The sequence below is a fragment of the Phyllobates terribilis genome, unplaced genomic scaffold, assembly GCF_046119375.1.
Source record: "Phyllobates terribilis strain yellow unplaced genomic scaffold, ASM4611937v1 Scaffold_8__6_contigs__length_399053987, whole genome shotgun sequence".
Lineage (NCBI taxonomy): Eukaryota > Metazoa > Chordata > Amphibia > Anura > Dendrobatidae > Phyllobates > Phyllobates terribilis.
In genome coordinates, this window is record NW_027362768.1 from 335,451,950 (window position 1) to 335,473,827 (window position 21,878).

The 21,878-nt window shown below is 44.5% G+C and overlaps 1 protein-coding gene across 16 annotated transcripts in view; it reads right to left on the bottom strand.

The window, feature by feature from the left end:
* The window catches only part of CADPS (calcium dependent secretion activator), a 646,882-nt gene that overhangs the window by 199,688 nt on the left and 425,316 nt on the right, over positions 1–21,878 (bottom strand). For all 16 annotated transcript variants that reach the window (XM_073644657.1, XM_073644651.1, XM_073644660.1 and 13 more), the window contains exons 10-11: positions 11,052–11,160; positions 10,611–10,823 (exon numbers count right to left, since the gene is read on the bottom strand). In XM_073644657.1, coding sequence (XP_073500758.1) covers positions 10,611–10,823; positions 11,052–11,160 — 322 coding nt within the window. The remainder of the gene's footprint in view (positions 1–10,610; positions 10,824–11,051; positions 11,161–21,878) is intronic.

Here is a 21,878-nt window from a genome sequence, read left to right on the forward strand (position 1 = left end):
TCTGTAGTACAATAAACCTCATTTCAAGGCAGAAACATTGCTGTGTCCAACAGTTATTACATATATCAAACTGAAATAGCTGTTGCAAAAACACCAATTTTTATAAAACATTAAGCTTAAGATTAATAGGGGTGCCCAAACTTTTTCATATAACTGTATTTTTGGCACTAGAACACTTTACTGCCTGATGTTGGATTTTGTATTAATTCTGGTTTTGGAATATCAGGTTTAATATATGCATATACCATATTTTGGGGATTATAAGACGCACTTTTCCCACCCCAAATTTGCGTCTTATAATGCGAACTTACATTTTTACCTGGGGGGGGCGGGGTCGGATTGGGAACGGCGGCTGCGGCGGTAGTGGGGCGATGCTGCGGGCCCCGGCGGTGAGATGATGCGGGCCCATCCTGCAGAAGCTGGTGGTGAGCGTAAAAGTCCCCTGTCCGATGCATAGCGCTGTGCTTCGGCAAAATGGCCACCGGAGCATGTGCCGGTCGAGATCTCGGCCCGCAGTATGTCACTGCCACCGCCGGGGCCCGCAGCATGTCTCCGCCGGCTTCTGAAGGACAGGGCCGCAAAATCTCACCGCCACCACCGGGGCCCGAAGCATCGCCCGACTCCTGCCTCCGCCACCAATGTCAGGTATGTGTGATGCCCGCTCCACCATCGCTGCCCCCCAGGATTATAAAGCGCACCATTTTATTTAAGCAAAACATTTTTCCTATTTTGCACCCCAAAATTTGGGGTTCGTCTTATAATCCAGTGCGTCTTATAATCCGCAAAATATGGTAATTTGTTACACTACATAATTGCACTTTATGCTGTCTGGCACTTATATATTTTCTTGCAATGGAGCTTCGTGAACAGGAGATAGGAGGCAATTCTGGCCACTAATCAAGGTGGGCCAGTTTAATATTTGTGTTTTTTTATGGATTTTAACCTTTTGTGTTGTTTCCTTGTATTTGTTATTGGAGCTTTAATTAAATTGTATTTTTCATGTTACTCAGTAGTGTGCACTTGGTCTTTTCTTCTAGTACATGGGTTTTGCTATGCGAGCATGTAGCACCTAGAGATTACATGGGGGTTTTGCCTGTCGATTTGCTACATGTCCATCATTTTGATTTGAAAAGAGTGCAACATGTGATCAGGAATAACAGAGGCTCTGCTACAAATGTGAACATAGCTCAAAATCATTATTCTATGCCATATTATTGTGCATGCAAGTTCAATGGGTCATGCATTACTCTAGGTTCTTATTATGTTTGTAATATTGTAGCTTTAAGAAAGAGAAATGATTTTCAGAGAAAACAAAAAGATTATGGAGAAATAACATAAGGCATTACTTGAACTGATGGGTTATTCCAATGTTAGTGAGTTATCACCTATCCGCCGATAGTCCACTATCTACAGCAGTCTGATAGAGAATCAATGGAGCCGTGGTGCACATCCAGATGGAGAACCTAAGAGACCAATTCTCGAGAGATTGATGGTGGTCTTAGAGGTGGGACCTCCAGAAATCAGTGAGTTATCACCTTTGTTAGGTATAGGTGCTAACTTTCTAAGATGAGAATAACCCCTCAAAGTTATGTCCACACTGCAGACAATGAACTCCGACTGACCCCAAGTCAACAGGGTTCATTGGGCATTGATAGTACCCATCACAATACAGATCTGGCACCACATTTTTTAAAAAAAATAATGCAATTATGAACACTGCCTTAAAAAGTCAACAGGGAAATGATATAACAATCACCATTAAGGAAGAGTCAGGCGGCCGTATAACTCGGACAAGGATTGCAACGCAATGCTCGGGCTGGCTGGCAGCTCTCCCGACCTGAACATGACAGCTGCATAGAAATACATGCTGTCATGCTCAGATTGGGAGAGCTTCCGGCCGGTCCGTGCATTACGTTGCGATCTTTGTTCGAATTTAAGGCCGTCTGACTCTTCCCTTAAACTGTTCTGATAAGGTTAGCGTGCCTTTAATGCCATGTTCCCAACACTAACTATTTCAAGTTACTGGTATGTAGTTCAACTCATCCATGCGGCTCATTGAAAGCACCCCTGACATTTACAAACAGATTAATTAAAGACAAAATGTGGCAGAAAATGGAAAAAAAATGCATTTTTCTGTTGCAGTGCAAGATGATCTGATCACAAGCATTTTGCAATCCATTCGATGTAATAGAGAATAATAAAGAAAATAAAAATAATGATGTAATGATAAACGGAAAAAAAACACATACACACAAAAAATATATAAATAATAATAATAATAAAAAAATAAAATAAAATAATCGAGATAAAAAGCATCATGTGATGCTGGAGTACAAGCCAAAGAGAGAAGGCAATTATGCAAACATCACATGCATCCTAATTTCAGTATGGAAACTTACAATTCAAACCTAGATTTAGGAAGACATGAATATTTTGACTACAATTCTAAACATGAGAAAGGTTTAGAGAGAGAGAGAAAAAAAAAGCACACTGCGTATGTCAGATAATCTGGACAGATTATCTGAGCTGTGCCATCTATAGGGAAGCACTTACCCTTCAGTCCAGCTAGAAGTTTGCAGGGTAAGAAGAAACAAACCAGAACAACATAAAGACTCAGGAAAGCAGACAGGGGCCCCAGTTTAGCAAGTTAAGTACTAGGGTTCAGGCAAAGAATGAAAAAGAAAACCTTCAGAAAACTTTTTGAATTTCTAATCAACTTTTTTTTTTATTTTTTATTTTGTAATTTTTTTTATTTTTTTTTAACATCATAAAAAAAAACATTATCTAGAGTAAAATATTTATTTTGCAATAGCAGAAGTGCCTGTTCATTCCATATAGGTAAAAAAAGGCATTAGAATATAAGAGGATCAAACATGAATGTGAAAATCAAGTTATAGAGCATATTTTACTTTCACGGGAAAAAAAAATAATAGATTGGATTTTTTTTTTTTCAATGATATTTCTGGGCATGTGTTTGATTGAATGTTCTACTGCGACAGACAGGACAGACAGTAGGTGCTTGCAGACAGGTGGTCACTTTTATGAAGCTTACGGTAGGCAATAGGCTTGCGGGTTTTTTTTTTTTTTGTCCAATGACATCCCGTAATGTGTCATGGATATAATTTTTTTTTTAATATAAATATTTTATATTTAAATATACAGATAGATAAAAGACACAAGACAGAAAATAAAAAGAAGTAGGGGAGGCATTAGACTGATTCTCAATTAGCCAAATAAAAGTGATTTGTGGAATCACACAAATGAATGAATAGCAGGGTCTAGATTTTAGATCTTAAAATGCAAAAAATGAAGTCCACCCTGAGTTTCAGAGCTGCCTTGATATCCATCTTAACTTGAGTCATCGAGAGTCTCTAGTAGACCTGAAGAAGGACACACAATTAGATGTTGGGGATCTAGTACCATCTATTGACCGCCCTCCCGTATTCCCCGTAGACAGCTCTGAAAGAGAGAGCGAACTATGTCTTTCTCTGCAATATAACACATGTTGAAATGCTCGGGGGGCTGGGTTCCAGGAGAGAAGCTTTGTCTATGGTTCTAGGTTCCTCTAAACACAAAATATCTATATATACAAGATATACTAGACGGAGAAAAAAAAGACAGGGAAATTCTAGTTTTAGAAACAAATAAAGGAACATTGATATCACCTTACCTGTCTGAAAGGAAACAAAACAAAAAATTAAGCATCTCAAAATGCAATGCTGGATTTTTTTAGGTTACATTTTTTGGAAATTGTTGATATTTTTGCACATCAATTTTCTGTCCAATCAAATTGCTGGAATAATTAAGCCTACACAGAAAAGGTTAATAAAAAATTGTTGGCCCCATCCTGCTTCCTTCTTTACCATTTTCAAAAAAAGAGTAGTAGAATTTAGTAAACTAGAAATGGATTGACACTAGTCATGATTGAACGCTGAAATGCTCAAGTGCTCGGTACTCGAATCGAAAACGTTGCACGCTCGGATGTACTCGATTCAAGTAGCAAGCATAATGGAGCTCAATGGGAAACTTGAGTGTTTTCCTGGAGGACTCTAGCTTGCAGAAGAGAGAACACATTCCTGAATTTCTTCTGCTCACAAAGAGTCCGACCGACAGAGGAGTCCCTGCACATTTAATGGGAATATCGGGGTCTAATGCAACGCGCGGCTCAGATGATTCAAATAAGCTTCTTACGGGAGACCGAGTACTCGAGCACCACGCGATACTTGGCACTGCTTGATACTCGATTGACCACCCCGATGCTCGATCGAGTATCGAGCAGTGGCAAGCATGCTCGCCCATCATTAATTGACACCACTGCAAGAGATTGGAAGGGTCTTGTTATGGCATTAACATATGTACTCAAGGCAGATACTGCTATTAACATGAGGACCAATGGAAAGAGACGAGGGACTGGTTCTTTTTCAACTGACCGAAGGATTATGCCAATGGCTAAGGGATTGTTAACCTATGAGATATTCTATAAAATAGGATGTTTAGTTCATACAACTCCGATTCATATACCCTTCTGCTGTACATAAATGTAATACATTAACTTGAGCTGATCACTTTCTGGGAAACTAGTGTGCAGATTGGAAGGAAGAAAACTGTTACTTTAGTGCTACCTACATGTATCAGCCCTGTAAATCAATGTCTGATCCATGAAACATGATTATGACTAATAATATCAGCCAAATCAGACCCAGTTGTAGACAGCTGAACCCATCTGTAAATGGGGCATGTACCTCAAAATAGCCATCTACAATTTGGTGTCCGGTTTGGAGAATATTATACACCTAATCATGTTTCATGACTGTTTTATAGGTACAATGTTGACTTACAAATATATAGATGTTTTTCTTCTTTTTAAGGAGAGCTAATTTGCATAAATATTTCCCAAAATGCCCTGCCTGTAAAATTCCATACACTAGCTGCATCTCTCCAATGTGTAATCCATAAGTTCCCGAAGAGAAATGGGGACTGGAAACTGTTTCTACCAAACTTGGACTTGCCTGAGTCCAATTTAAAATTTCCATCCTTCTATTAGACACGTGTCCTAACAGTTTAAGGTACCCAAATTCTTTAGACTCTCGTCTGGCCAATAGTCATCCCTCCTGACTCCCCTATGCAAATGGCCGCTTGGCTCAGTTGAGTGTTTATTGTCAGATGTCAGGCGGTGGCTCTAAAATGTAAAACTGCCCCATCCTTATCTTCCATGACATCATCTGTTGGGAGGGCCGCATACACATTGGATTGTGGGCCAATTCCACTTATATGGGTGACTTAGGCCAACTTTTATCTAATGTGCATGGGGCGTTAAATGGGTATTCCGTTTAGAACAAGTTATTATCACATTTCCATATTGTAGCTGGTAACTATTAGATTGATAGGGGTCCAGCCACGATCACTAGTACTTTTACCCCTTTTAGAATACAGTGGTGATGCGCACGTGTGACCATCGCCTCATTTATTATCTATGCAACTGCCGGGGCACTGTGCATGGCTTTCTCCGGGAGTCCTTTAAAGAGCACGTGCACTTTGTTCCAGTTTAACTGGGTTTCGGGAGATAAGTAGGGACCTCAGGGATTGGATCTCCACCAATCTTAAAGTTATTGCCTACGCTGTAGATAGGCAATAACTTGCTCCAACTGGAATACCCCTTTAAGTTCTGTGTCACTGTTATCTGTACTCCTACAAGGCATTACTCTATGGTTATAGGAAACCAGAATTATTTGGAAATTAGCTTCATCAATAATTGGAGATGGAGACACCATGTTAAGCCCCCCATACACATAAGATTGATGCCGATATTGACGGGTTCGAACAACAGTCTAATGTATATGGGGGCACTAAATAATTGATTGTCAGGTGATTTGCGAGTCTAATATGTATGATTTTGGACTGACAATTATTTTACGGAGATAAACCGTAGCTCTCTCATAGAGAACATAGGAGCACTTGGCCAAGTGATTGCTCCTGAGTATGGGATAACCGGCCGAGATGGCTTCTGACCGAATGATCGATCATTCGACCATCTAATGTGTTTGGCAAACTTAACTCAAAATCAATACAAGATCAATAACGCAAAATATTGACATAATCACTCCAAAAAGTAGAGTTTGCTTTGAATGAATTCTGTGCAGCGCAAATAAGAGATACATTGGTGTAGATTTAGATCAATGCAATGAAAATGTTCTTTTCCCAGGCATGGAGTTTGATAGTAAATAACGATGCCCATGTCTGAATACAGTACATATTAGCAGGGACATGCACTTTCGAGTATCACTGGAGATGAAGATTTGATGGCTTCATCAAGAATAAAAGCACCGTCACCTAGCGGAGCCTAATTGGAGGTAGGGTCATAAGAGCAGGCAATGTTTAGAGAACGGGGCGTGAGAAGGAGAGGGCTGCAAGCCCGTGTGTGTGGGCCTGGACAACACTACGCAAACTTAACTCTCTGGCAGCCAAACTCAAGATAGTTTATATTATGCAGATCAATGCTCAATGAAGGGGAGATTAATAAATTCTAGAAATAAAAATGAGAGAATAAAAAGAATGTGAAGAAAAAATGAGCATTGGTATGGAAAGGAGCTAAGGGTTATATACTGATGACCTATCCTTAGGATATGAGCTCAATATGAAGTCGGTCAGGATCCAACACTGCAGTCAACTATCCACAGTGGACAGAGCAGGAACAGCACAGCTCAGTACACTTTCTAGTGGCCATTTTTGGGTACTGCAACTCAGCTTCCATTCATTTCAATTTGAGCTGAGCTGCAGTACCTGAGAACGGCCACTACAAGGTATATGAAGCTGTCCTGTTCTGGCTGTGTACACTCTGCCGAAGACGGAAGTGCCACGGATCTGTTAATAATGACCTATCGTAAGGGCTCGTGTACATGGCCATATTTTCAGTCCATATGCGATCCGACAAAACATCGGATTGCACTCAGACCAATGTAATTTCAAGGGGTTGTGCATTTGTCAGATTTTTTTCTCAGACAGCGCCGGTCCGAGGAAAAAAATCACTGCGTTCCCAAGATGGATCCGATATCTGCTTCCTCCTCGGCCACGAAAGTCAATGAGTCTGTAGAAAACATCAGACTGTACTTGGATGACATCTGAGTGAAGTCTATTTCCACGGACTAAGAGAATGGAGAAGATTGATACATTTTTTTTTGTCTACTCCTCATCCAAGAAAATTGGAGCACACTATGATCATATACTTTTTCATTTTGTCTTAAACTGTTTTTTACAACTTTTAGAAGACAAAAATCACAAATCCTTTAAAGAATCGCACGTTGCCTATCTAACAACGCACAAAGCTGAAAACTTCTCCAGCAAGCAGGGGCTGGACTGAGAAACACCAAAAGAATGTGACATTTGGTAAAATTCTGTCTAAAAGATCTGGATAAGCAAAGCTGGAGAGGAAAAATAAAAAAATACTTAAAAAAGAAAGACAACGCAAAAAAAGTCAAATAGAGATGATCGAACAAGAACTTACAAGTTCGGGGTTCATACCGGACAGTTAGTGTCCGATGCTTAATGCCACACACGGACTTCTCATGAAAGTCCATTGCAATGTTCCAGGGGAAAAGAGAGATTTTTTTTTCTCCCGATACAAAGTTAGGGTATCCATTGTTTTCAATGGGGTTTGGGTTCTGGTTCAAGTTTGGGTACAGTTCTGGTACCTGAACTTTGGACTTAAGTTTGGGTTGGGTTCCAGAACCCAAATTTCCATGAGTCCACTCATCCCTAGTCATAAATACTGAAGTCACTAAAAGAGGAGCAAATTACTCTAGAAAACTGGATAAATAGCAATGATGAATCGGGGCAAATGTTTAGAGGAAGAAGTAGTGGGGACAAAAGTTGCACCTTAACCCTGGAGCCTAAGAAAGTCCAAAAGTTTCCTCTGTCCAAAATGAGAAGATCACTTCTAGGGTTGGTGCAAAACGATTCACATGACCCACATCAGTAATCGGTGTCCACTGGACGGGCTCCTCTTACCGCCCAACATCAATTTATGTTTTGAGTAGCCGACCTGGCGTGATGTCATATGTACTGCAGCTATAATGTCAAGCCAGGCCATCTAATCAAAAAATGAGCCATAGATGCTGTCAGGTAAGTGGTGGTTTTCAGGGCTCAAATCCAGTGGCCGCAGATTACTGATGTCGTCGATAGACCGGGTCTTGCGAATCGATTTAATGACTCTAATCCATACTTTAGATTTGACATTAGGACCCAGACTCATCCAGTTACGCCTGTAATAATCAATTTTTATTATAAATATGGTTACTTTTATTTGATCCTTCTACACTTGGAGCAATTACCAGTCCCACATTGGATGGATTTTGCATGTATAATGTTTTGAATCTGACCGATCTGACAGCTTCAGGCAACCTCAAGCTCCAAAAGGCGCCATTGAACTAAGCAACACTTTCCACTCTTTTTGCTTTCTTAGCAATAAATATGCTGTACACCTTTCACTCTGCTGACAGACAGTCATCTATTAGCGTTACCTGGAGGACTCAAGTGTCTGGTAAACTACAAAGTCAGGGGTGCCGGTGTGAATCAACGTACTTAGCACTTTACTAAACATGGGAACGATTGACTCTAGAACTTGATAACAATGTGCTGCGCGAAGGGAAAGACTGAGCACCTGGGTCTCACACCTTCTTACAGTAGAGATGGCGGAGGAGGTGGATGTAGATACTAGCATTAGGTACGTTCCATGAAAATGAACTGCATTAGCGAAAGATCGGAAAATCCAGTATTGCACTTTCAGATAAACAACATTTCACACCATCAGTTTTACATTCAGAGTTATCTTGCTGGAATTGCAACTGCAATAGATAAAAAATGTAAAATAATTGACGGGTATTGTATACAGTATATGACGTACAATATACTTCAGGCTTACAGGCTTATTTGATTAATATACGTATATATATTGAGATCAGCCATGCATTGCCCTTTACTGCTATTCGCTAGATCAATAGCTATGGGGGATGCAAGGGTAGCAGTTGCACCCAAAGAGCCTAAATGTGTTAATGGTCCCTGTGTCACGTAAGAGGATGCCAGTGGTATAAATGGTAAGGTGGGCTCAGTTACAGGTTTTGCATTGGGACGTAGGAGCTGTAAATTACGCTTCTCGTATTAACTTAGGGAATTGGTAATATAATTGAGTAATATAGGGAAAAAGATAGTCTAGTAGGTGGATAGGTAATAATTTCTAGTTTGGTGGGTGTTCAACCTCTGGGACCTCCATTGATCGCCAGAATGGTGCATCTTTATCCCCTTTAGAATGAAACCACCACTCAATTCATTCCTTACGGAACTGCTGGAGAAAGTCGAATGTAGCACTCCAGTAGCGTCCTGGAGATTCAATGGAGATGTGGATAAAAGTGCCCTATTCTGTTGATAGGTGGTGGTCCTACTGATTGGACCTCCACTAACCAAGAAATTATCACCTATCTAGTGACTAGCTGATAACTTCTACTTACCAGAATACCCCTTTGATGGGACATTCTTGATATCCTTTCCACCAATCTTAGTACATAGTTGGCAATTGTGACTTTGGAAATATAATGGCAGCTAGAGAAGCACCCCCACCATATCTATCTACTATGTATGTAGGTGGTCTGGAACTTATGGGCCATGTTGGTCATAAAAGAACTTAAAAGGGCTTGTCAGCTGATCACCCTAGATCCGGTTCCTTGCACCAGAGAACCATTGCTGCCGAGCATCTCTCAGTTTTGGCACCAAATTGGAAATCTCAAGTAAAGACACATCTTTTTATGACATCACTTTGCCCTTTATGAAACAACATCTTTAAAGAAAAATGGTCTAGGTAAGACAGGCAGTGATTGGTTGGGGTGTGGATAAGAAGAATCTTCCAAGGATGGAAATAAAATCCTACACAGGACTTCATTAATGGTTGTAGAAAATAGTTGCCCATCTTGACCTAAGGTCGTAGCTGTGGGGAAAGCTGGAAGGGGATATGTCGGTGTTCTTGGTGCCAGTAAACCCTCTACAAAGGTCAAAGCTAGGGAAGAAAGCTAAATCTCTACTGTACAATTAATTAGTTAATCCCAATTTGAAAGCTCAGTGAGTAGAGGTTCTCATTGAGGATTGCCAGCCAATGTATGTAGCTCTACAGGCAATGGAAGGTTCTTCCTTCTGGTTAACCTTGCATAGCTCTTTATTTTACAGTCCTTACGAGGAGGCTCAGTCCTGGTTGGTCCAGGCCCCTTTGCTATTGGGTAATAATACTACATAGTTTGCAAGTATGGTGGAAAGGAATTGACCTAAGAATCATTAAAAGGCAACAGGGAGAGATGAATATTGTACCATTCTGGGGTTGGTTTTGTAAGCAATTTGATAACTACAGACTAAAGAATATACAATGGACTAGGCAACAAAAAAATAATTTTGCTGAAAGTTCTGAAACTTTTTAAAACAGATTGACTTTTAGTTCACTGGGACTGAATGAAGCAGAGCAATGCATCACTGATCTCCCCTAGAAAAAATATCTCACCTTCTTGGAGAAAAGAAGACATGAGATTAAAGTATTCATCCTGGTTATTACACACCACCCCTATCCGTATACTTACAGAACTGTGATATTGGCGCATCAAGCTGCGGTACGTTTCCTCCCTTGGCGTTAAGTTTCTGAACTTGAGTCGGCGGCACAGGTTTGTGTGATTGGCCGGTTGCTCTGTACATCGCTTGGACCCACAAAATTCTGTCTTGTTCATCATCGCTTGCGAAGATCACAGTATCGCCTTCTTTGACTGCATTGAAGAATGATCGGCCGCCCTCTAAGCCTACCAAAACATTATAGAGTGCCCCGGTAAAACTTGCGGAGATACACAGACAATAGAATTCACACACAATGAATGTATGAATATTTGGAAATTTTGGGCGTGAAATTGATCCAATGGAAATTAGTTTTGTGAGGTCCTCTTGTGTACAACAGTCATCATTTTATGGAGCCCATGTCTTATGGTATTGTCTCCCAACTCAATGAACCAGTCTAACATTTCTATACTTACCTGGCTGGGGATCTGTGTAATCCACTGTGTACCCGTCCAGTTGAAGGAGCTCCTGTGGTTCTGCTTTTTTCTCTCTGTAACTGCACATGGCGAATGTGTATTGGCTGACCTAGAAACCAACATTAGATCATTACTCTACCAACAATACAGGAACAAAGAAAGAACGCAAGAAAGCTTTGCCCAGATACACCATGAAGCTTAATATAAGGGTCCAGCAAATAGGAATTTAAAGGGAACCTGTCACCAGGTTTGTCCCATATGAGATATGGCCACCACCTTTCAGCCCTGATAAACAGCATTCTATAATGCTGTATATAAACCCCCAATCTGGCCTGCAAGACAAGAAAAAGACCTTTTCTTATACTCATCTACGGGGCAGTCGAATCTGATGGGTGTCTCTGGTCTTGGTCCAGTGCCTCCTCTCTTCTTGCGAGGCCATCCTACTTCTTAGTTCTTGTGGATGACGCGTCCTACATCATCCACACAGTGACCCTGACTTCACGCTCCTGCGCTGGCGTACTTCTCGGCCCTAACCAGGGCAGAGTAAATCACTGCAGTGCGCATGTGCCAGGATTCTTTGACCTTTCCTGGTGCATGCGACCTGCTGTACTGAGACCAGCGTCGCCCATTGGACCCGACCGCCCCGTTCGTGAATATAATAAAAGCTTCTTTTCTTGTCTTGCAGGCCGGGTTGGGGGATTACATATAGCTTTACAGAATTCTGTATGTCAGGGCTAAAAGGGACAAGCCCAGTATCTCATATGGGACAAAGCTGGTGACAGGTTCCCTTTAAACAGAAGTAAAAGGTTTATCCTCTAACCCATTTAGGAAATTGTAATTTAATAAAGGGAGGTCTTCAATCATTTCAGGCTTCCATTAAAAAGCCAGAGCCAAGAGGTCAAAGATTAATTTTCTGATAGTAGGACATTTCATTGACTTCAATGGTCACTGCAATTTTCCATTTCTCCTGCGAGGCAGCAGCAGGGAAATGAAGCATTAGATGTCAGGATCGACATAGATTGGGGCTGTGAGACTTAGCAGTGTGTTCGTTTTTTGGGGAACTCTTCTACTCTTCTACCAAACTGTATTGTGAAAGAATACAACTAGTGTTGAGCGAGCATGCTCGACACTGCTGGGTACTCGCCCGAGCATCTCACTACTTGGGATGTTCGGCGAGCACCGAGCATTTCCGGGTTACTCGGGCGGGAGCTCGGGTCTCCGCCCTGCATGTTTGGCGCCCTTTACAGAGCCAATGAACATGCAGGGATTGCCAGACAGTCACTGTAATGCTGCAGCCATGTTGTTTGTGGGCATTACAGTGATTGGCTGGCCGCACAGCGTCACCTCGAGTATTTAAAACCGGGCGCCCCCATCTTGGACACAGTTGCTCCGGATCAGACAGTGTAGGGAGAGTGCTGCTGAGCTAGGGAGAGATTTATACTGCGAAATAGGTAGTGTAGGCTCTCTAAAGCCTGCAAAATCAAACAAAGAGTCCTTCTCAGGACTAATATCCATCCCAGATATCAGGCAGGCTGTATAGGAGACGCAGTGGTTATACCAACAAACACTGCATTACAGTCCTGTGTGCTCCTGCTGGTCAAATTGCTAGACTTATCCCCAAGTCTCAGGGGCCAGGAAAAATCCTTTTTTTTTCATCTAAATCCTGTTGTTGTTTTTTTTTCCTCAGTCAGACTGTACAAATACGCATCTTATTAACCTTTTGGTATTTTTTCCCCTCCAAAAAAAAATTGAATGTGCCTGTGAGTGTTCAGACACAAATAGATCTGTTTAAAATGAGAGTCTGGTGTAGAGTCTGGTATAGGCCAGATAACTAGAACTGTGTTTTTCCTCTTCCATAGTTCAAATCTGGGTGTTATCAACCTGCTTGCCTTTTTTCCACAAAAAAAAACAGTTTGAGTGTGTCGCTGACTGTTCAGACACAAATATATCTGTTTAAAAGATTCTGGTGTAGGCCAGAGAAATAGAACTGTGTTTTTCCTCTTCCACGGTTCAAATCTGGGTGTTATCAACCTGCTTGCCTTTTTTCCATAAAAAAAACAGTTTGAGTGTGTTGCAGACTGTTCAGACACAAATATATCTATTTTAACAAGTCTGGTATACACCAGGGAATTATAACTGTGGTTTTGCAGTTCCACGGTTCAAATCTCTGTATTGTCCACTTTTTTGTATTTTTTCCATAAAAAAAAAACATTTTCAGTGTCCCGCTGACTGTTCAGACACCAATATATCTGTTTAAAAGATTCTGGTGTAGGCCAGAGAAATAGAACTGTGGTTTTCCTCTTCCACGGTTCTAATCTCCTTTTTATTACCCTTTTGCCATTGATAGTGCGAGTGTAAGCTATTTTACTTCATTTACAATGGGCAAGGCGCGTGGCAAGGGACGTGGAACTGGACGTTCTGGTGATGGTGAGTGGCCAGGGTGAAAATGTGCCACAACCAACAGCCACATCTTCTCGCTCCCAGTTCTTGACCGAATTACTAGGAAAGCACACAACAAAAAGACCACTATTGCGAACTGATCAGTGTGAACAGGTTATTAATTGGATAGCAGATAATACTTCCAGTCACCTGGGCACCAACACCTCCGGTCTGTCTTTCACACGGTCAAGTGTTAGTAGCCGTGAGTCTCGACCGCATACTCCTCCTCACCCTGATGCTCCTTCCTCCCACCATGCCGTGTCGTCAGACAGCCACTGATCCCACAGTTGGACACTCTGAAGAGCTGTTCACTGGTCCATTTCCATATTTGGGCCTTTCGCCTGCTCCGCTTGAAGTGGTGGAAGAGGAGATCCCATGTAGCGATGGCCAAATATTTGAACAGCCACGGCCACAGGAAGGCGACGCCGGCAAGTTGTCACAAGAGGTGGACGATGACGAGACACAATTGCCACAAAGTGAGGAGGAGGATCTTGGTGCGCAAGTAGAAGAGGAGGAGGTGGTGGATGATCTAGTAACTGACCCAACGTGGCAGGAGGACATGCAGAGAGAGGCCAGCAGCACACAGGGGGAGGGAGGCAGAGTACCCCAAAAGGCAAACAGGCATGAAGAAGCAGTGTGGTGGTCGCAGACAGAAGGCGGGCAACCGTTCCCCGTAACATCAACACGAGAGACGTTGCCAGTACAACCGGTAGGTCTTCCAGAGTCTGGAATTTTTTTAAAGACTTTGCTGATAACCCCAAAAAGGCCATTTGTACCACCTGCCAGGCCAGCATCAGCAGGGGTGACAAACCTACCAGCCTGACCACCACCAGCATGATCAGGCACATGTCAGCAAAGCACCCGACTTTGTGGGGCGAACCCCAGGGTCCACGACCAGTGTCAGCGGTTGTCACCACTGCTTCTTCCGCTGTTGTGCGTGTAAGAGAACCCCCCGTTGTGCGTGCAAGGCAATCCCCTGTCCATACTGCATGCATTGATGCCCCCTCCTCTCAGTATTCACTTATTATGGCAGTTTCTCAAGAAACAGCATCAACGTCCAAGTCCACATCCCACCGCAGCGTTCAATTGTCCATATCCCAGACCTTTGAATGAAAGCGCAAATTTGCAGCCAATGCCCCACAGGCCAGTCCTAAATTCGCACATTTCACGACTGCTTGCGTTGGAAATGTTGCCTTTTAGGCTGGTGGAGACGGAATCCTTCCGCAACCTTATGGTGGTGGCCGTCCCTCGGGACTCGGTCCCCAGCCGACACTATTTTGCCAGGTGTGCCATCTCCGCACTACACTAGCACGTGTCCCAAAACATCTGCCGTGCCCTCAACAACGCAGTTACTGGGAGATTCCACCTGACAACGGACACGTGGACAAGTGCTTGTGGGAAAAACACCCCGACAAGTGCTTGATGGTACATCTCCCTGACGGCACACTGGGTAAACATAGTGGAAGCCGGGACCCAGTCGGACCTTGGGACGGAACACATCCTCCCCACACCGAGGATTGTGGGCCCTATGTCAGTCAGAGTTGCCACCACAGTGTACAGCTCCTGCGCATCATCATCCTCCTCCTCCTCATGTTCAGCCTCCATCTCAGATATCACCACATCAGTTACAAGCTGGAAGCACTGCAGTACTGCCTCAGCAAAGCTGCAACAGGCTGTGCTGAAACTCATAAACTTAGGTGTTAAACAACACACCACTTGTGAGTTGTGGACAGCTGAGAAAGAGCAGGCAGATCTGTGGCTGAGACCGCTGAATCTACATCCAGGCATGGTCATGTGTGACAATGGCCGTAACCTGGTGGCGGCTCTGAGGCGCGGCGAGATCACACACGTACCATTCCTGGCTCATGTGCTTAACCTCGTGGTTCAGCGGTTTCTTAAATCGTACCCCGAGTTGCCAGATCTGCTCGTCAAAGTACGCCGCCTATCAGCTCATTTTCGGGAGTCGGCTACAGCTTCCGCTGCCCTAGCTGTGTTGCAGAAGCGTTTCCAGCTTCCGGCACAACGACTAGTGTGTGATGTCCCCACATGTTGGAACTCTACCCTCCACATGTTGCAAAGGATTGGTGAGCAGAAGAGAGCAGTTGTGGAGTACCAGCTGCAACAAGGCCGTCGATATTCAGGTCAGACTCCACACATAAGACCTCAGGAGTGGACCTGGATGTCTGACATATGTACCATCTTGACAAACTTTGAGGAGTCCACCAAACTGGTGAGTGGCGATGACACCATCATTAGCGTCAGCATCCCTCTTGTCTGTCTTTTGCAACGCTCTCTGCAGAGAATTAAAGAGGAGGCTTTGCAGCCAGAGTATGATGAGCTGGATCAAGAAGCTGTAGCGGGCGATTACACACAGCCCAGCCTCATCTCATCCCAATGTGCATTGGGGGACAATGAGGGAGAGGAGGAGGAGGAGGAAGAACAGGAGCTGGTATCATGCGCTGTAGACGGTAGTACCTGTACAACTGTCATATCGTCGGTTCAGCGTGGGTGGCCTGAGGACAGGGGGGAGGAGGAGGAGGAGGAGAGCATGGTCAGTCGTCATCTTGGTGAGGACACGGAAGTCTTGCCCGTTACCAGTCTGGCACGCATGGCTGACTTTATGCTACGCTGCCTTAACCATGACCCTCGCGTTGTCAAAATGTTGAGTGACAGTCATTACTGGTTGGTGAATCTATTAGACCCCCGCTACAAGGAGAACTTTCACTCTCTTATTCCTGAGGTGGAGAGGTCTACAAAAATGGGGCAGTACCAGAAGGCCCTTGCTGCAGAACTGTTAAAAAAATTCCCATCTGAACACGCTAACGGCAGAGGTCACAGTTCGTTGCCCAACCAAGGTGTACATGCGAGAGAGACGCAACTCCAATCCAGCAGAGGCAGGGGAACACTGTCAACGTTCTGGGACATTTTTCTGAGACCCACCCAGCTTACAGGCCCTGAGTCGCGGGGTACTCTCACAAGGAGTGGAAAGTTTCAAAAGATGGTGAGGGAGTACCTTGCCGACTGTACCAGCATCCTCCGTGATTCCTCTGTGCCTTTTAATTATTGGGTATCCAAGCTGGACAATTGGAATGAACTCGCTCTGTATGCCTTGGAGGTCCTGGCCTGCCCTGCCGCTAGCGTGTTATCGGAGCGTGTTTTTAGTGCCGCTGGGGGAATTATAACAGATAAGCGCACTCGCCTGTCAACTGACAATGCTGACGAGCTGACCCTTATCAAAATGAACAAGGGCTGGATTGGGCCAGACTTATGTTCACCACCAAATTACAGCAGAGTAACATAAAGTCAAATCCACTGTGTTATTTCGGGAGGTATATTCCCATGCACCGCTTCACACCCACACATGGGTATACGCTTCCCCATTTCGGCTGTATTTTGCTCTTCTCCTTATCCTCAGCCCCCACCACCACTATACCACCAGGGTGACCTTGGTCCGTGTTGCCAGCATTGCAAGTTCCTCCGTCCTAATTTTTGGCAGCTTTTGCTTGGAAGGCATAGGCAAAGACTATGGGAGACCCACTCCCCAATAATGGGAATAATGTTTTTGAGATGCAGTACTGCATGGCTCTTCCAAGGGGCATTTAATCTGTCTTGTTAAGCTACTGCAACCTCCACGTCTCTTCCAAGGGGCATTAAAACCATCTTGTTAAGCTACTGCGACCTCCACCACTTTTCCCAGGGGCATTGATATTGTCTTTTTATTCCACTGTGACCTCCACCATTCTTCCAAGGGGCATTAAAACTGTCTTGTTAAGCTACTGCAACCTCCACGTCTCTTCCAAGGGGCATTAAAACCATCTTGTTAAGCTACTGCGACCTCCACCACTTTTCCCAGGGGCATTGATATTGTCTTTTTATTCCACTGCGACCTCCACCATTCATCCAAGGGGCATTAAAACCATCTTGTTAAGCTACTGCGACCTCCACGTCTCTTCCAAGGGGCATTAAAACCATCTTGTTAAGCTACTGCGACCACCACCAGTTTTCCCAGGGGCATAAAAACCGTCTTGTTAAGCTACTGCGACCTCCACCATTCCTCCAAGGGTCAATAAAACCGTCTTGTTAAGCTACTGCAACCTCCACGTCTCTTCAAAGGGGCATTAAAACCATCTTGTTAAGCTACTGCAACCTCCACGTCGCTTCCAAGGGGCATTAAAACCGTCTTGTTAAGCTACTGCAACCTCTGCGTCTTCCAAGGGGCATTAAAACCGTCTTGTTAAGCTACTGCGACCTCAACCACTTTTCCCATGGGCATTGATATTGTCTTTTTATTCCACTGCGACCTCCACCATTCTTCCAAGGGGCATTAAAACCGTCTTGTCAAGCTACTGCAACTTCCACCACTTTTCCCAGGGGCATTGATAATGTCTTTTCATTCCACTGCGACCTCCACCATTCTTCCAAGGGGCATTAAAACCATCTTGTTAAGCTAATGCGACCTCCACCACTTTTCCCAGGGGCATTGATATTGTCTTTTTATTCCACTGCGACCTCCACGTCTCTTCCAAGGGGCATTAAAACAGTCTTTTTAAGCTACTGCAACCTCCACGTCTCTTCCAAGGGGCATTAAAACCGTCTTGTTAAGCTACTGCAACCTCCACGTCTCTTCCAAGGGGCATTAAAACCGTCTTGTTAAGCTACTGCAACCTCCACGTCTCTTCCAAGGGGCATTAAAACCGTCTTGTTAAGCTACTGCAACCTCCACGTCTTTCAAGGGGCATTAAAACCGTCTTGTTAAGCTACTGCAACCTCCACCACTTTTCGCAAGGGCATTGATATTGTCTTTTTATTCCACTGTGACCTCCACGTCTCTTCCAAGGGGCATTAAAACTGTCTTGTTAAGATACTGCAACCTCCACGTCTCTTCCAAGGGGCATTAAAACCATCTTGTTAAGCTACTGCAACCTCCATGTCTCTTCTAAGGGGCATTAAAACCGTCTTGTTAAGCTACTGCGACCTCCACCACTTTCCCCAGGGGCATTAAAACCCTCTTGTTAAGCTACTGCGACCTCCACCATTCTTCCAAGGGGCATTAAAACCGTCTTGTTAAGCTACTGCAACCTCCACGTCTCTTCCAAGGGGCATTAAAACCGTCTTGTTAAGCTACTGCAACCTCCATGTCTCTTCCAACGGGCATAAAAACCGTCTTGTTAAGCTACTGCAACCTCCAGGTCTCTTCCAAGGGGCATTAAAACCGTCTTGTTAAGCTACTGCAACCTCCATGTCTTCCAAGGGGCATTAAAACCATCTTGTTAAGCTACTGCGACCTCTACCACTTTTCCGAGTGGCATTGATATTGTCTTTTTATTCCACTGCGACCTCCATGTCTCTTCCAAGGGGCATTAAAACCATCTTGCTAAGCTACTGCAACCTCCACGTCTGTTCCAAGGCACATTAAAACTACCTTGTTAAGCTACTGCAACCTCCACGTCTCTTTCAAGGGGCATTAGAACCGTCTTGTTAAGCTACTGCGACCTCCACCACTTTTCCCAAGGGCATTGATAATGTCTTTTTATTCCACTGTGACCTCAACGTCTCTTCCAAGGGGCATTAAAACCATCTTGTTAAGCTACTGCAACCTCCACGTTTCTTCCAAGGGGCATTAAAACCATCTTGTTAAGCTACTGCAACCTCCACGTCTCTTCCAAGGGGCATTAAAACCGTCTTGTCAAGCTACTGCGACCTCCACCACTTTCCCCAGGGCATTAAAACCGTCTTGTTAAGCTACTGCAACCTCCATGTCTCTTCCAAGGGGCATTAAAACCATCTTGTTAAGCTACTGCAACCTCCACGTCTCTTCCAAGGGGCATTAAAACTGTCTTGTTAAGCTACTGCGACCTCCACCACCTTCCCCAGGGGCATTAAAACTGTCTTGTTAAGCTACTGCAACCTCCACCATTCTTCCAAGGGGTATTGAAACCGTCTTGTTAAGCTACTGCGACCTCCACCACTTTTCCAAGGGGCATTGATATTGTCTTTTTATTCCACTGCGACCTCCACCATTCTTCCAACGGGCATTGCATTTCCTCCTAATTTTAGTCAGCTTTTGCTTTTCAATGCATAGGCGAACACGAAGGGAGACCCACTCCCCAATAATGGCTAGAAGGTTTTTAGTATGCTGTAATCCACGTCTGTTTCAAGGGGCATTGCAGTTCCTCATAATTTTTGGAAAGCTTTCCATTCACTGTTTAGGCCAACAATGCACAGGAGACCCAGTTGCTATAAATGGAAAAAACAGATTAGTTAAGGCCCTCTGACCTCCATGTCACTTCCAAGGGGCATTGTAGTGCCTCGAAATTTTTGTTAGGCATTGCACTCACTGCATGCCTTTTAACTGTGTAGCCGACAAGACATGTGTGGTTGACTGGCCTGATATTGATGTGAATGGTCCCTGTTCCTCCTGCTCTTTCTCCTTTGCCACTACCTCATCCATAATCCATCACCTGAAGCTTTGTTTTAATAGGAGTCATAGAACTGAGATAGTAGCAGGAAAACATCCAGCAATCCTCGGAGGAGGTAGGATATGCGCCAAAACGCTGACCACCTCAGGCCTAGCCGCTACTACATACATGCGCTTGCATTCCAAGAAAACAAAGCAGATGCTAACTTCTATCATCATCATCATGCTCCTCATCTTGGCACTCTCAACTCCCCTGATGGAGAAGCCAGGGCCCACCGGGGGAGTCTGGTTCTCAGGTGGGCTCGTCCAATGCTGCCCTAAAGCAGGCCAGGCTAAGAAAAGCGTGGGGGAAGTTTCAAGGAGAAATAGGGGCAGCTGGGAACCGTTTATGGACACCCGGCCGCCCCCTGACAGCTGGGGACCGAGAGTGGACACCCGGCCGCCGGGCGGCTGGGAACTGAGCATGGATACCTCGCTGCCGAAGCAGCCATGAGGTAGTGGCTAGCTTCGGCCTCCTCCAAACTAAAAGGCCCCATTTCAAGTGCAAGCTAGCAGTATGGTATTGCAGCCTGGGGGTGGGTGGGTGGCAGGGTGCACACTTAAGCTTGCATTCCAAGAAAACAAACAGATGCTAACTTCTATCATCATCATCATGCTCCTCACCTTGGCACTCTCAACTCCCCTGATGGAGAAGCCAGGGCCCACCGGAGGAGTCTGGTTCTCTGGTGGGCTTCTCCAATGCTGCCCTAAAGCAGGCCATGCTAAGAAAAGTATGGGGGAAGTTTCAAGGAGAAATAGGGGCGGCTGGGGACCGTTTATGGACACCTGGCCACCCCCAGGCGGCTGGGGACTGTGTGTGGACACCCGGCCGTGGGGCGGCTGAGAACCGAGTATGGACACCCGGCCTCCCCCTGGCGGCTGGGACTGAGTATGGATACCTCGCTGCCAAAGCAGCCATGAGGTAGTGGCCAGCTTCGTCCTCCTCCAAACTAAAAGGCCCCTTTTCAAGTGCAACCAACTAGCAGTATGGTATTGCAGCCTGGGGGTGGGTGGGTGGCAGGCTGCATACTGGCGCTTGCATTGCAAGGAATGGGGGAGGTACAATTGAACACTGCCCTGGGACAAGGACTTGCATGGGGATAGTTGCAAGCCTGCATCTTCTGATGCGGAAAGGATCACTTCTGATGGGCACACTTTTAGGCCGTGACCTGGGTGTCAGATATGTTTCCATGGGTCTTCCCCATGCTGTTCCCAAGTCTTTTCAGCACTGTATGCATGTGTCACACAGCACATGGCCAGATAAGATTGTAAAATGTTAAAATGACATTTCCCGGTGAATGCATTTGTTACGGTTGAAAGCAATACAAAAGTGCAAAAAAGCACAAAAAATGCTACTTGTGAATATAGCCCAAGGTGTGGAGGAGTATTTTTTTTTGGTTGCTTATTTTACCTTATACACAAGTCTTTACCATGGAAAGGAAGTTCCTTAACATATTTCGCAGGAAAACCGTTTCAGTTTCATTTTTGAACATTTTATTTTGAGCCCGTTAAATTGGCTTAATACCGCTGACCACATTGTTGACAGCAGTGACCTGGGGGTCAGAAATGCTTCCTGGGGCGATGCCCATGCTGTCCCCATGTCTTTTGAGCTTGGTCACTATCGTTTTGGCCACTTTTTAGGCTTTCTACAGACTGCCGAGGGGTGCCGCCGCAAAAATACTCGGGTCTCCCATAGACTAACATTGGGCTCGTTGCTCGGGTCGAGCACCCGAGTATCATGGTGAGCTTGGCCCGAGCTTTGAGCACCCAAGCATTTTAGTGCTCGCTCAACACTACTTGTAATTAATTAACTATAAACTTATGTAGTGAAAATTCCCTCATGGCTCCATGTTGAAGCTTTTCTCAAGGTGCTCGCTCCCTAACATCAACAGATGCAAGCTACTTATGTGTTAATACAAATCCGGGATATT